The sequence below is a fragment of the Pelophylax lessonae genome (assembly GCF_965119305.1).
Source record: "Pelophylax lessonae genome assembly, chromosome: 9".
In the NCBI taxonomy this organism is placed as follows: Eukaryota; Metazoa; Chordata; class Amphibia; order Anura; family Ranidae; genus Pelophylax; species Pelophylax lessonae.
In genome coordinates, this window is record NC_138776.1 from 254,673,416 (window position 1) to 254,688,655 (window position 15,240).

Consider the following 15,240-nt stretch of genomic DNA (forward strand, 5'->3'; position numbering starts at 1 on the left):
TTCACTTTGTACCTTTTCATGGTTTGAATGGTGTAGTCATTATGTTAAAGGGAAACCAAAATGATGTTTAGAGAGCTGAAATGTATACAACGTGTTATATAATTTTATAATTGTTTGTATAAAATCTACATTTTACAAATAAACTTTGAATACAGGGTGATTCCATGATGTGTGGTTTGCAAAGAACGCTAAGCATTCTATTAAGCAAAACTGAATAAAAAAGTACAGTTGTAAAAGAAAAAAAGGGGGGGGTGGAGGAATTTGGGGCTGTTGGATTGATAGTTCTGAAAGAAAGAGGGAGTTGGACCTGAAGAGGGACAGTCATGGAGGCGAGAGGGATTGGAGGTATTTGGGTGCAGAAGAGGGACAGTCATGGAGGCGAGAGGGATTGGAGGTATTTGGTTGCAGAAGAGGGACAGTTGAGGCAGAAAAATAGATGGAGGGATTTGGGTCCAGAAGGACAAATGTGGAGGGATCGACAGATGGTCCAGAAGAGAGACAGTTTTGAACCAAAGAGAAATGGAGGGATTCTGGTCAGGAATAGGGACAGTAGTGGAGGAAAGAGGGACAGAGGTATTTGGGCCCAAAAGATGGACAACTCTAGAGGAATTGGGGGATTTAGGTCCAGAAGAAGGACAGTTGTGAAGGGACAAAGAGATTTGGCTCCAATAGAAGGACAGTTTGGAGGAAAGAGAGATAAAGGGATTTGGGGACAGAAGATGCACACTTACGGAGGGATTCAGGGTCTAGAGGAGGGGCAGTTTTGGAAAAAAGCAGGATAAAGGAATTTAGGGACAGTTGTGGAGAGATTTGGCTTAAGTAGAGGGACAGTTGTGGAGGAAAGAGGGATGGAAAGATTTAGGTCCAAAAGGACAATTGTGGAGGGATCGACAGATGGTCCAGAAGAGAGACAGTTTTGAACCAAAGAGATATGGAGGGATTCTGGTCAGGAATAGGGACAGTAGTGGAGGAAAGAGGGACAATAGTATTTGGGGCCAGAAGATGGACAACTCTAGAGGGATGGAGGGATTTAGGTCCAGAAGAAGGACAGTTGTGAAGGGACAAAGAGATTTGGCTCCAATAGAAGGACAGCTTGGAGGAAAGAGAGATAATGGGATTTGGGGACAGAAGATGCACACTTATGGAGGGATTCAGGGTCTAGAGGAGGGGCAGTTTTGGAAGAAAGAAGGATAAAGGAATTCAGGGACAGTTGTGAAGAGATGGAGAGATTAGGCTTAAGCAGAGGGACAGTTGTGGAGGAAAGAGGTATGGAGAGATTTGGGTCCAAAAGGACAAATGTGGAGGGATCGACAGATGTTCCAGAAGAGAGACAGTTTTGAACCAAAGAGAAATGGAGGAATTCTGGTCAGGAACAGTAGTGGAGGAAAGTGGGACAAAGGTATTTTGGGCCCAGAAGATGGACAACTCTAGAGGGATGGAGGGATTAAGGTCCAGAAGCAGGACAGTTGTGGAGGGACAAAGAGATTTGACTCCAAAAGAAGGACAGTTTGGAGGAAAGAGAGATAAAGAGATTTGGGGACAGAAGATGCACACTTATGGAGGGATTCAGGGTCCAGAGGAGGGACAGTTTTGGAAGAAAGAAGGATAAAGGAATTTAGGGACAGTTGTGGAGAGATTTGGCTTAAGTAGAGGGACAGCTGTGGAGGAAAGAGGGATGGAGAGATTTAGGTCCAAAAGGACAATTGTGAAGGGATCGACAGATGGTCCAGAAGAGAGACAGGCCTGAAGCAAAGCGAAATGGAGGAATTCTGGTCAATAACAGGGACAGTAGTGGAGGAAAGAGGGACAACGGTATTTGGGCCCAGAAGATAGACAACTCTACAGGGATGGAGGGATTTGGCTCCAAAAGAAGGACAGTTTGGAGGAAAGAGAGATAAAGGGATTTGGGGACAGAAGATACACACTTATGGAGGGATTCAGGGTCCAGAGGAGGGACAGTTTAGGAAGAAAGGGGGATAAAGGAATTTAGGTACAGAAGTGGGACAGTTGTGGAGAGATTTGGCTTAAGTAGAGGGACAGTTGTGGAGGAAAGAGGGATGGAGATATTTAGGTCCAAAAGGACAATTGTGGAGGGATCGACAGATGGTCCAGAAGAGAGACAGTTTTGAACCAAAGAGATATGGAGGGATTCTGGTCAGGAATAGGGACAGTAGTGGAGGAAAGAGGGACAATAGTATTTGGGGCCAGAAGATGGACAACTCTAGAGGGATGGAGGGATTTAGGTCCAGAAGAAGGACAGTTGTGAAGGGACAAAGAGATTTGGCTCCAATAGAAGGACAGCTTGGAGGAAAGAGAGATAATGGGATTTGGGGACAGAAGATGCACACTTATGGAGGGATTCAGGGTCTAGAGGAGGGGCAGTTTTGGAAGAAAGAAGGATAAAGGAATTCAGGGACAGTTGTGAAGAGATGGAGAGATTAGGCTTAAGCAGAGGGACAGTTGTGGAGGAAAGAGGTATGGAGAGATTTGGGTCCAAAAGGACAAATGTGGAGGGATCGACAGATGTTCCAGAAGAGAGACAGTTTTGAACCAAAGAGAAATGGAGGAATTCTGGTCAGGAACAGTAGTGGAGGAAAGTGGGACAAAGGTATTTTGGGCCCAGAAGATGGACAACTCTAGAGGGATGGAGGGATTAAGGTCCAGAAGCAGGACAGTTGTGGAGGGACAAAGAGATTTGACTCCAAAAGAAGGACAGTTTGGAGGAAAGAGAGATAAAGAGATTTGGGGACAGAAGATGCACACTTATGGAGGGATTCAGGGTCCAGAGGAGGGACAGTTTTGGAAGAAAGAAGGATAAAGGAATTTAGGGACAGTTGTGGAGAGATTTGGCTTAAGTAGAGGGACAGCTGTGGAGGAAAGAGGGATGGAGAGATTTAGGTCCAAAAGGACAATTGTGAAGGGATCGACAGATGGTCCAGAAGAGAGACAGGCCTGAAGCAAAGCGAAATGGAGGAATTCTGGTCAATAACAGGGACAGTAGTGGAGGAAAGAGGGACAACGGTATTTGGGCCCAGAAGATAGACAACTCTACAGGGATGGAGGGATTTGGCTCCAAAAGAAGGACAGTTTGGAGGAAAGAGAGATAAAGGGATTTGGGGACAGAAGATACACACTTATGGAGGGATTCAGGGTCCAGAGGAGGGACAGTTTAGGAAGAAAGGGGGATAAAGGAATTTAGGTACAGAAGTGGGACAGTTGTGGAGAGATTTGGCTTAAGTAGAGGGACAGTTGTGGAGGAAAGAGGGATGGAGATATTTAGGTCCAAAAGGACAATTGTGAAGGCATCGACAGATGGTCCAGAAGAGAGACAGGCCTGAAGCAACGAGAAATGGAAGAATTGTGGTCTGAAAGAGGGACAGTTGTGGGCGAAAGAGGCTCAGAGGTATTTGGGCCTAGAAAACAGACCGCTCTAGAGATGGAGGGATTTGGGTCCAGACGAGGGACGATGGAGAGGAAATCAGGAAGTCCAGAAGTAGGACAGCTTTGAAGAAACGGAGAGATTTGGCTCCAGTAGAAAGACAGTTTGGAGGAAAAATAGAGAAAAGGATTTGGGTACAGAAGATGAACAGTTGTGAAGGGATTCAGGTCTAGAAGAGGAACAGTTATGGGGGGGGGAAGAGGAATGAAGGGAATTTTAGTCCAGAAGTGGGGCATTTTATGCAAATACTGTAGTCAACAAGGACATTGAGGGGCTGTGTTTTGGCACAAGGGCTGGATTGTAGAAAGGAGCTTCCGTAACCCTCGGAAATCATTTAAAGCCCTTTGCAACCTTAGAAGTCACCAAGAACCACCTTCATTTTAGTTTCCTATTGACTCCTAAAAGGTCAAAACTTTTCCCAAACCTCCAAATTTTGGTTAAATATATACTAAACTTTTCTAACCAGCATTTTAGCTATCAGGTGGAGCCTGGTGGGCTGAGCCAGCCTCTGGCTACTTATCCATATGCCTTCAAAACATTTCCTTTCCAAAATGTCCTAGTTGCATAGCACACAAGTACTCAAGGTCATCGAAGGGCTGTGTTTTGGCACAAGGCCTTAAATACTAGAAAGGAGCTTCCGCAACCCTCTTGAATCATTTATGGCCCATTGCACCCTTAGAAGTCACCAAGAACCACCTTAATTTCAGTTTCCTATTGACTCCAAAAAGGTCAAAACCTTTCCCAAACCTCCAAATTTTTACTCAACATTTTGCTGAATTATATACTAAAATTTTCTCACCAGCATTTTAGCTATTGGATGGAGCCTGGTGGGCTGATTCAGCCTCTGGCGTCCTATACGTATATCTTGAAAATCCTTAGAAACAACCGTTTTCCGAAATGTCCCATGCAAATACTGTAGTAAACAAGGACATTGAGGGGTTGTGTTTTGGCACAAGGGGCTGGATAGTATAAAGGAGCTTCCGTAACCCTCGGAAATCATTTAAAGCCCTTTGCAACCTTAGAAGTCACCAAGAACCGCCTTCATTTTAGCTTCCTATTGACTCGAAAAAGGTCAAAACCTTTCCCAAACCTCCAAAATTTTGCTGAAATATATACTAAACTTTGCCACTGGCTGCAATTCAACCCCAAAGCATGATTGATCCACCCCCATGCTTAACAGTTGGACAGAGGTTCTTTTAATTAAATTCTGTGCCCCTTCTTCTCCAAACGTACCTTTGCTCATTCCGGCCAAAAAGTTCAATTTTAACCTCATCGGTCCACAGAACATGGTGGGCTGATTCAGCCTCTGGCGTCGTATACGTATATCTTGGAAAATCCTTAGAAACAACTGTTTTCCAAAATGTCCCATGCAAATACTGTAGTAAGCAAGGACATTGAGGGGCTGTGTTTTGGCACAAGGGCTGGATTGTAGAGAGGAACTTCCGTAACCCTCGGAAATCATTTAAAGCCCTTTGCAACCTTAGAAGTCACCAAGAACCACCTTCATTTTAGTTTCCTATTGACTCCAAAAAGGTCAAAACTTTTCCCAAACCTCCAAAATTTTGCTGAAATATATACTAAACCTTGCTCACCGGCATTTTAGCTATCAGGTGGAGCCTGGTGGGCTGAGTCAGCCTCTGGCTACTTATCCATATGCCTTGAAAACTCCTTCAAAACATTTCCTCTCCAAAATTTCCTAGTTGCATAGCACACAAGTACTCAAGGTCGGTGTACAAGGCCTTAAATAGTATAAAGGAGTTTCCGTAACCCTCAGGAATTATTTTAAAGCCCATTGCACCCTTGAAAGTCACGAAGAACCACCTTCATTTCAATATCCATTGACTCCAAAAAGGCCAAAACTGTCCTCCAAATCTTTGCTGGAAATTTTGCTGAAATAAAAATTGTTAAGTTTGCTCATCGGTAACAAAATGTTGAACGGTACTCAAAAAAAAACAGGATATTTAATTCCGGAGTAAAAAGAAAGCAAAGTATGAAAGAGTGGTTTTTTTTTTGTGCCTACGGACATATGTCTGAAGATGTCCTGGTAAAAATCTTAAATACAAGGCGCTGCATATGAAAAGTTCCCAAATCCTCATGTTCTCAATTAGTGACTTGTGAGCCTTCTTTGTTTGTCCAGCTACGGGGGAGGGAAGGTTTTTTTTTCACTGCCCAGGGAGTTAATGAAGCTGATATTTGCAGTGTGGCTACATGAACTAGTCATAAGGATCACATCATAAAAAATACCTTATGTACAGTACATACACTGATCAACCCTAACCTTATGACTACCCACCCAATATTGGGTAGGTCCACTGCTTGGCTGCCCTCTTTGCCACCAAAACTGCCCTGACCCATCGAGGCATGGACTCCACAAGACCTCTGAAGGTATGCTGTGGTATCTGGTACCAAGCTGCAATGGCGAGCCTGCTGGTGGACATGGATCAGGCTGGAAATGGGCACTAAACAGGCTGCAATGGTGAGGCTGCAGATGGCCACTGATCAGGATGCATTGATGGGCAGTGGTGAGGCTGCAGGTGGACATGGATCAGGCTGCAATGGCGAGACTGTAGATGGGCACAGATCAGGCTGCAATGGTGAGGCTGCAAATGGGCACTAAACAGGCTGCAATAGTGAGGCTGCATATGGGCACTGATCAGGCTGCATTGATGGGCAGTGGTGAGGCTGCAGGTGGACACGGATCAGGCTGCAGATGGGCACGGATCAGGCTGCAATATTGAGGCTGCAAATGGGCACTTAACAGGCTGCAATAGTGAGGCTGCATTGATGGGCAGTGGTGAGGCTGCAGGTGGACACGGATTAGGCTGCAATGGTGAGGCTGCAGATGGGCACGGATCAGGCTGCAATGGTAAAGCTGCAAATGGGCAATAAACAGGCTGCAATGGTAAGGCTGCAATAGTGAGGCTGCAGATGGGCACTGATCAGGCTGCATTGATGGGCAGTGGTGAGGCTACAGGTGGGTACTGATCAGGCTGCAGTGGTGAGGCTACAGGTGAGCACTGATCAGGCTGCATTGATGGGCAGTGGTGAGGGTGCAGGTAGGCACTGATCAGGCTGCATTGATGGGTAGTGGTGAGGCTGCAGGTGGGCACTGATCAGGCTACATTGATGGGCAGTAATGAGGCTGCAGGTGGGCACTGATCAGGCTGCATTGATGGGCAGTGGTGAGGGTGCGGGTGGGCACTGATCAGGCTACATTGATGGGCAGTAATGAGGCTGCAGGTGGGCACTGATCAGGCTGCATTTATGGGCAGTGGTGAGGCTACAGGTGGGCACTGATCAGGCTGCATTGATGGGCAGTGGTGAGGGTGCGGGTGGGCACTGATCAGGCTACATTGATGGGCAGTAATGAGGCTGCAGGTGGGCACTGATCAGGCTGCATTTATGGGCAGTGGTGAGGCTACAGGTGGGCACTGATCAGGCTGCATTGATAGGCAGTAATGAGACTGCAGGTGGGCACAGATCAGGCTGCATTGATGTATGGTGGTGAGGCTGCAGGTGGGCGGTGGTAAGGCTGCAGGTGGGCACTGATCAGGCTGCACTGATGGGCAGTGGTGAGGCTGCAGATGGGCACTGATCAGGCTGCAATGATGGGCGGTGGTGAGGCTGCAGGTGGGCACTGATCAGGCTGCATTGATGGGCACTAACCCTTCAAAGTTCTTTAAGTTTTTGTTCCTGAAACCTCTCTCTTAAAATTAAGGTGCGTGTTATACGCCAATAAATACGGTATTTGACCACCAGTGGGTTTTTAATTTTTTTATATAAACAAAAATAGATGGAACATTTTGAAAGACAGAAAATATATATATATTTTCTACTTATGTGTTATAAAACATATCCAATAAAATCAAATTTCCTCATAATTTTAGGCCAAAATGTATTCTGCTATATGTAAACAAAAAGCGCAGCGCTAAAAAATCTAAAATGATAATGAGTGTCCAAATCGGTGCTATAACGAGACCAATCGCCACATATCAATCTATAATGAGGCTAGTCCATCCGCTAAGGATCCGGCCAAATAACTTGTAAGTCCTTGAAGAAGTGTGTCATTCAAACGCTATTATGAATATAAAGGGGAGATCTTATTGTTATATAGGTTACATGAAAAGCCACCAGTGCACTTCTTATTAATAAAGTCAACTCAAATAGTGCTTTCCTCCACCGTGCCTATACACTCACCAGATGTCTGCTCTATATACACCTTGAGTCCTATTCTACAGGAACTGTTGCAATAGAGTAAAAAAGAAATTTCAAATAGAATAAATTTGAATGCCGAATTTAAATAAAATTAAAAAATAAAGAAAGAATAGAAAATAAAAGAATAGAATAGAAAATAGGGGAATCGAAAAGAATATTATGGAATAGAAAATAAAAGAATGGAATAGAAAAGAATAGAGTAAAGCAGAACAGAATACAATAGAAAATAAAAGAATAGAATAGAAAAAAAAACAACATAACAGAGTAAAAAATAAAGATCATAACCGTCTTTTCCGAAATTTAAAATTCAAATAGAATGAATTGGAATGCCGATTTGAATGCCGAATTTGAATAAAATTCAAAAACGAAGAAAGAGTAGAAAATAATAGAATAGAATATAAAAGAATACAATTGAATAGAAAATAAGGGAATCGAAAAGAATAGAATGGAATAGAAAATAATAGACTAGAAACAAAAAGAATAGAAAAAGTACAGTAAAACCGAACAGAATACAATAAAAAATAAAATAACAGAATGGAAAAAAACAATAGAATAGAGTAAAAAAGAAATTTCAAATAGAATAAATTTGAATGCTGAATTTGAAAAAAAATTTATAAATGAAGAAAGAATAGAAAATAATAGAATAGAATAGAAAATAAAAAAGCTAGAATAGAAAATAAAAGGATAGAATAGAAAATAGGGGAATCGAAAAGAATAGAAAATAATAGAATAGAAACAGTAAGAATGGAATAAAAAAGAATAGAGTAAAGCAGCACAGAATACAATAGAAAATAAAAGAATAGAATAGAAAAAAAACAATTATTGTCTATTTTTAAAAAAGAAAGAAAGCTCATAACCGTCTTCCGAAATGTTATTTTCAAATAGAATGAATTGGAATGCCGATTTGAATGCCGAATTTGAATAAAATTAAAAATCTAAGAAAGAATAGAAAATAATAGAATAGAATAGAAAATAATAGAATAGAATAGAAAATAGGAATAAAAAAATAGAATAGAAATAATATAATAATATATATATATATATATATATATATATATATATATATATATATATATATATATATTACTAATATATAATATAATAATAAAATAAAAATAATAGAAAAATTGAATAGAAATAAAAAAAAAAAATTCAAATAAAATTAATTGGAATGCCAATTTGAATGCCAAATTTGAATGAATTAGAAATCTAAAGGAATTCCGAAAATGAATTTACCAAAATGAAATTATTTAAATGGAAAGGAAACCAATGGTTTTGTTCTGCTTACTGTATGTCTAAGGAATGTATGGAAGTGATGTGTGCTGCTTGTACTTCCGGATCTGGCTGGAGTCTCTCCTTGCTTTCAGTTCTGAACGGTAACTATAAGCCGGGAGAAATCCAGCCAGTTGTGTTTACACAACGATCTCTGTGCTGTGATTGGCCACGGCCGATCAGCAGGTATAGAGCCACGGTCATTGGGCATAACCTGCTGATAAACCCGGCCGTGTCCAATCACGGTACAGATCAGCAGGGGGCCTCAAACCACATACAGATACGTCGCAGCGCCCGGGCGAACCGCAGTAAAATATACTTCTGCCGATCGGCAAGCTGTTAAAGAGTCAATATTGCAGTCTCTGCCAAAAGCAAAGAGATCTCCGCTTTCATTTCATGTCAACATTCAACAACTCCATTTTATTGAATCAGTGAGGAACACTTTAGAGACATTTTGGAATGATTTTTATTCCTCAACTCCATAACCTACAAACGTACTTCTAGAAAGGGTCAGTCCCACCCGAAAAAGACCCATGGACAGCTACAGATTTGAAGAAAGCTATTCATTTTTAGGGTTTGCACATGGAGGCCCACCCAACAAGCCCTTGATATTTGTTCATCAGTTAGTGGGACAAGTTAAAGTCTTTCCTGGAGGGGCTCATTCACTTTTTAAGTCTTAACTTTGACCTTTACCAGTCCCCCTGACTCTCCATGGGTCTTCTGGTGCCTTACCAGGACTGAGCTCTGGCTAAAACACCGTCCACATTTCGTACACCGAAAAGGTTTTTCCCCCGTGTGAACCCTCATATGGGTGACCAGGTTGGAGTTTTTGATAAAGCATTTTCCGCATTCGGAACACATGAAGGGTTTTTCCCCGGTGTGAACTCTCTGGTGGATGACGAGGTTGGCGTTCTTCAGGAAACTCTTCCCGCAGTCAGGGCAGCTGAATGGCTTGTAGCCGGAGTGGATCTTCTGATGTGCTGCCAACCGGGAGCTGTTGATAAAGCGTTTGCCACATTCGGAGCATGGATATGGTTTCTCCTTCATGTGGTTCTTCTGGTGGTGGTACAAGTTGGCCCTCTGGATGAAGCTCTTGCCACAGTCGGGGCAAACAAAGGGCTTCTCTCCTTTGTGGATTTTCTGATGTTCCACCATGCTTCCCTTCTGGCTGAAACATTTGCCACATTCGGAGCACTGGTATGGTTTCTCTCCAGTGTGAATCCTCTGGTGGTTGATGAAGACAGACCTGAAGTTAAAGTGCTTTCCGCAGTAGGCACAGGTGAATGGTCTCTCTGCGGAGTGCTTAGTCCTTCGTTTTATGATTTCCCTACCTCCCCGAGCACGGTTTAGTAGCTTTAGTTGACATGTAGCCTTATCGCCTTTGGAGACCACGATGTTGACATGTTGGCTGCTTGTGGTTGTTTCATAAGACCCATCGCTTCTGATCTCATCACCCATTTTATGACCTAGAAAAATTAAAGGATCATATGATTGTCCTAATATCCAGCTTTGGTCAGCTTTAAGTGATACCAAAGTCTCACTATTCCTCCCACTAACACCAATGAGATGACACTATTCCTCCCACTGACACTAATGATGGGACACTATTCTTCCAACTGACAGCAATGATGGAGCACTTTTCCACCAACTGACACTAAAGATGGGGCACTATTCCACCAACTGACACCAATCACGGGGCACTATTCCACCAACTGACACCAATCACGGGGCACTATTCCACCAACTGACACCAATCACGGGGCACTATTCCACCAACTGACACCAATCGCGGGGCACTATTCCACCAACTGACACCAATCACTGGGCACTATTCCACCAACTGACACCAATCACGGGGCACTATTCCACCAACTGACACCGATGATGGGGCACTATTCCTCCCACTGATACCAATGATAGGGCACTATTCCTCCCACTGATACCAATGATGGGGCACTATTCCACCAACGGACACCGATGATGGGGCACTATTCCTCCCACTGATACCAATGATGGGGCACTATTCCTCCCACTGACACCAATGATGGGGCACTATTCCTCCCACTGACACCAATGATGGGGCACTATTCCACCAACTGACACCGATGATGGGGCACTATTCCTCCCACTGATACCAATGATGGGGCACTATTCCTCCCACTGACACCAATGATGGGGCACTATTCCTCCCACTGACACCAATGATGGGACACTATTCCTCGCACTGACACCAATGATGGGGCACTATTCCTCCCACTGACATCAATGATGGGACACTATTCCTCCCACTGACACCAATGATGGGGCACTATTCCTCCCACTGACGCCAATCACCAGGCACTATTCTACCAACTGACACTGATGATGGGGCACTATTCCACCAACTGACACCGATGATGGGGCACTATTCCCCCCACTGACACCAATGATGAGGCACTTTTCTTCCCACTGACACCAGCAGTGGGGTACTATTCTTCCCATTGACACCAATGATGGGGCACTATTCCTCCCATTGATAACAACAGTGAGGCACTTTTTCTCACACTGACACCAATGATGGGACACTATTCCTCCCACTGATACCAACGACGGGGCACTATTATTTCCCCTAATACCAATAATGGGGTATTGTTTACTCCTACTGACACCAGAACATTTTCTTCTTCCACTGTACACAGTCCGGTCCCCCCAACGTTTGAAGGACAGTAAGCTGGCCCTTTGCTTATAAAGTTTGAAGACCACTGTTCAAGATGTTCAATTAAGCTCTGGAAGGCCAAGCCACCTCCAATCCACGCGCCTGGATTGTATCCTCATGCAACAAAAAAAAAACCTCAGCTTAACCAAATGAATCTCTCAGTTTTGGGCATCACCACACATTCTGTAGGTGTGAATCCCCCAATTTTGGGCATCACCACACATTCTGCAGGTGTGAATCTCTCAGTTTTGGGCATCACCACACATTCTGTAGGTGTGAATCTCTCAGTTTTGGGCATCACCACACATTCTGTAGGTGTGAATCCCCCAGTTTTGGGCATCACCACACATTCTGTAGGTGTGAATTTCTTAGTTTTGGGCATCACCGCACATTCTGTAGGTGTGAATCTCTCAGTTTTGGGCATCACCACACATTCTGTAGGTGTGAATCTCTCAGTTTTGGGCATCACCACACATTCTGTAGGTGTGAATTTCTCAGTTTTGGGCATCACCACACATTCTGTAGGTGTGAATCTCTCAGTTTTGGGCATCACCACATTCTGTAGGTGTGAATTTCTCAGTTTTGGGCATCACCACACATTCTGTAGGTGTGAATCTCTCAGTTTTGGGCATCACCACACATTCTGTAGGTGTGAATCCCCCAGTTTTGATTAGCTAAAATGGTCACCCTTATATCTTTTGTTTCCCCATTACGTTCTACTCAAAGAGGAAAGGGGAGAAGAAGGGACTGTTGCAGTGACTGAACAAGGAGGATCTAGGGACTCTTTTCTAAATTTAGTGTTTATTCCTCACCTGTGCTGATCTTTGAAGGAACTTCCTCCTCCTTAATCTTCATGTAAAGGTCTTCTTGATCATCAAGGTGTTCGACCACCACGATGTTTAGGTCCTCCATCTAAAGGCCATTAAATAAGAGCAAACACAGTAGCCATTTTCTCGTTTGGTATCTACTTACTTACGTTCCCTAGACTTGGCTTAGTTCTCGTACTTACTGTCTTTATGTGATTTTACCTCATCAAACTCATTCTTGCCCTCTTCCTTCGCTTTATCGTTTTGAGGGATCTTATGATGTTCCAGAGTGAAATCTCGGGAATACCGAGGACGGAGACATCTCTGTGATGAGTTTCTGTTACCAGGTCCATCTATGAAAAGCCAGAAGATGTGTGATCTTAGGTGGGTCCTCAATACTCTTCAATCCTATATAAGAAATGAAAGTCTCCTCTTACCCGGTGATGTGAGGGACGGCTGATTCTCCATCATGACGTCCTTGTGGAGGTCCTTGTGTCCTTCTATATACTCCCACTCCTCCATGGAGAAATAGACAGTGACATCCTGACACCTTATAGGAACCTGACACACACAATGATACAGTCACCATCCAGACACATCCCTTGTCTGTTACTGGATAATGTCCCAGAATTCCCGGCACCGCTCACCTCTCCTGTTAGCAGCTCAATGATCTTCTGGGTGACTTCTAGGATCTTCTTCACAATGTTTCTCTCGGGTGTCAGGGTGGAAGGTGGAGCATCTATGATAGGGCACTGGATCTCACTTCCCCAGTCAGCTCTGTGTTTTATTAATAGAGATAAGAGTGATGTCATGTGACCTCCAGGAATCCTCCTCACCTCTCCGGTCAGGTCTGTGTTTTATTAATAGAGATAAGAATGACGTAATGTGACCTCCCAGAATCCTCCTCACCTCTCCAGCCAGGTCTGTGTTGGAATTGGCTCATAGGGGGGTTTTCTCAGGGCTGGAGTGGCAAAGAGGATCCCGTGCGAGCCCCCAAATGTAGCACTGCCCACTAGAGGACTACTGAGATTTACACTTTCTTGATTCCCCTTGGTTACCTTTAGCAACGGACAGCAGATAACAGCGTTGAAAAGTTCTTGGCTCGGTCAATAATCAATCCAGGGGATGTTGTTTTTTTTGTGGTTTTATTGAGTACTTGGATAGGATAAGGGATGAGTGGGATACTCAAACTACTAACTATTCACAGTCTGAGGGACAGCTTACTGTAGAATGCGGCAAGGCCGGTGCCTCCTTTGCGGTCAGCTCTGTGTTTTATTAATAGAGATAAGAGTGAAGTCATGTGACCTCCCAGAATCCTCCTCACCTCTCCGGTCAGGTCTGTGTTTTATTAATAGAGATAAGAGTGATGTCATGTGACCTCCCAGAATCCTCCTCACCTCTCCGGTCAGCTCTGTTTTATTAATAGAGATAAGAATGATGTCATGTGACCTCCCAGAATCCTCCTCACCTCTCCAGCCAGGTCTGTGTTGGAATTGGCTCATAGGGGGGTTTTCTCAGGGCTGGAGTGGCAAAGAGGATCCCGTGCGAGCCCCCAAATGTAGCACTGCCCACTAGAGGACTACTGAGATTTATACTTTCTTGATTCCCCTGGGTTACCTTTAGCAATGGACAGCAGATAACAGTGTTGAAAAGTTCTTGGCTCAGTCAATAATCAATCCAGGGGATGTTGGTTTTTTTGTGGTTTCATTGAGTACTTGGATAGGATAAGGGATGAGTGGGATACTCCAACTATTAACTATTCACAGTCTGAGGGACAGCTTACTGTAGAATGTGGCAAGGCCGGTGCCTCCTTTCCGGTCAGGTCTGTGTTTTATTAACAGAGATAAGAGTGATGTCACGTGACCTCCCAGAATCCTCCTCACCCCTCCGGTCAGCTCTGTGTTTTATTAACCACTTAAGCCCCGGAAGATTTTACCCCCTTCCTGACCAGGGGGTATTTTGCGATTCGGCACTGCGTGACTTTAACGGACAATTGCGCGGTCGTGCGACGCTGTACCTAAACGAATTTGACGTCCTTTTTTTCCCACAAACAGAGCTTTCTTTTGGTGGTATTTGATCACCTGTGCGATATTTTGATCACGCGCTATAAACAAAAAAAGAGCGTCAATTTTGCAAAAATAACAATATTTTTCACATTTTTTTATATGAAATTCCCCCCAAAAAAAAAGTAAAAATCAAAATTTTTTAAAATTTTCGGCCAATTTGTTTTATGCTACATATGTTTGGTAAAAAAAATTGCAAAAAGCGTATTTTGATTGGTTTGCGCAAAAGTTATCGCGTTTACTAACAAAGGGAAAGATTTTTGTCATTTTTGTTGTTTTTTTTTAACGCGTAATGGCGGCGATCTGCGATTTTTTTTGCGGTACTGCGACATTGGGGCGGACAGATCGGACCCTTGACTGACATTTGTGACACTTTTGGGGTTACCAGTGACATTTCTACAGTAATCAGTGCTATACATATGCACTGTTACTGTAAAAATACACTGGTTGTGAAGGGGTTAACTTTATTTGGGAGGGAGGGGCTGTGTGTATCCCTAGGGGCGTGCTTTCTACTGTGATTGGCTGTGGCTTGAGCTGTAAGGACACTGATCAACGGATCTACATACTAGATCCGTTTGATCAGTGTCTTTACACCGAGGAGAATGACAGGTGGCTTGTTTACACAAGCTGCCTGACTTTCTCCCTCTCCCCCGCCGATCGCAGAGTGACCAGCGGACATCGGGTCCGCTGGTCACACGCGCGGAGGGGTCCGTGACCCCGCGGGAGCGCGCCTCCGGGGGCGCGCGCTCG

General features: G+C 43.8%; 1 protein-coding gene across 1 annotated transcript in view; it reads right to left on the reverse strand.

The window, feature by feature from the left end:
* Window positions 1-9,565: 9,565 nt before the first annotated feature.
* LOC309564377 (uncharacterized protein) overlaps window positions 9,566-15,240 on the reverse strand; it is a 166,714-nt gene continuing 161,039 nt past the window's right edge. The window contains exons 15-17 of the mRNA XM_082269004.1: window positions 12,650-12,827; window positions 12,434-12,533; window positions 9,566-10,392 (exon numbers count right to left, since the gene is read on the reverse strand). Coding sequence (XP_082125130.1) covers window positions 9,596-10,392; window positions 12,434-12,533; window positions 12,650-12,827 — 1,075 coding nt within the window. The 3' untranslated portion in view covers window positions 9,566-9,595. The remainder of the gene's footprint in view (window positions 10,393-12,433; window positions 12,534-12,649; window positions 12,828-15,240) is intronic.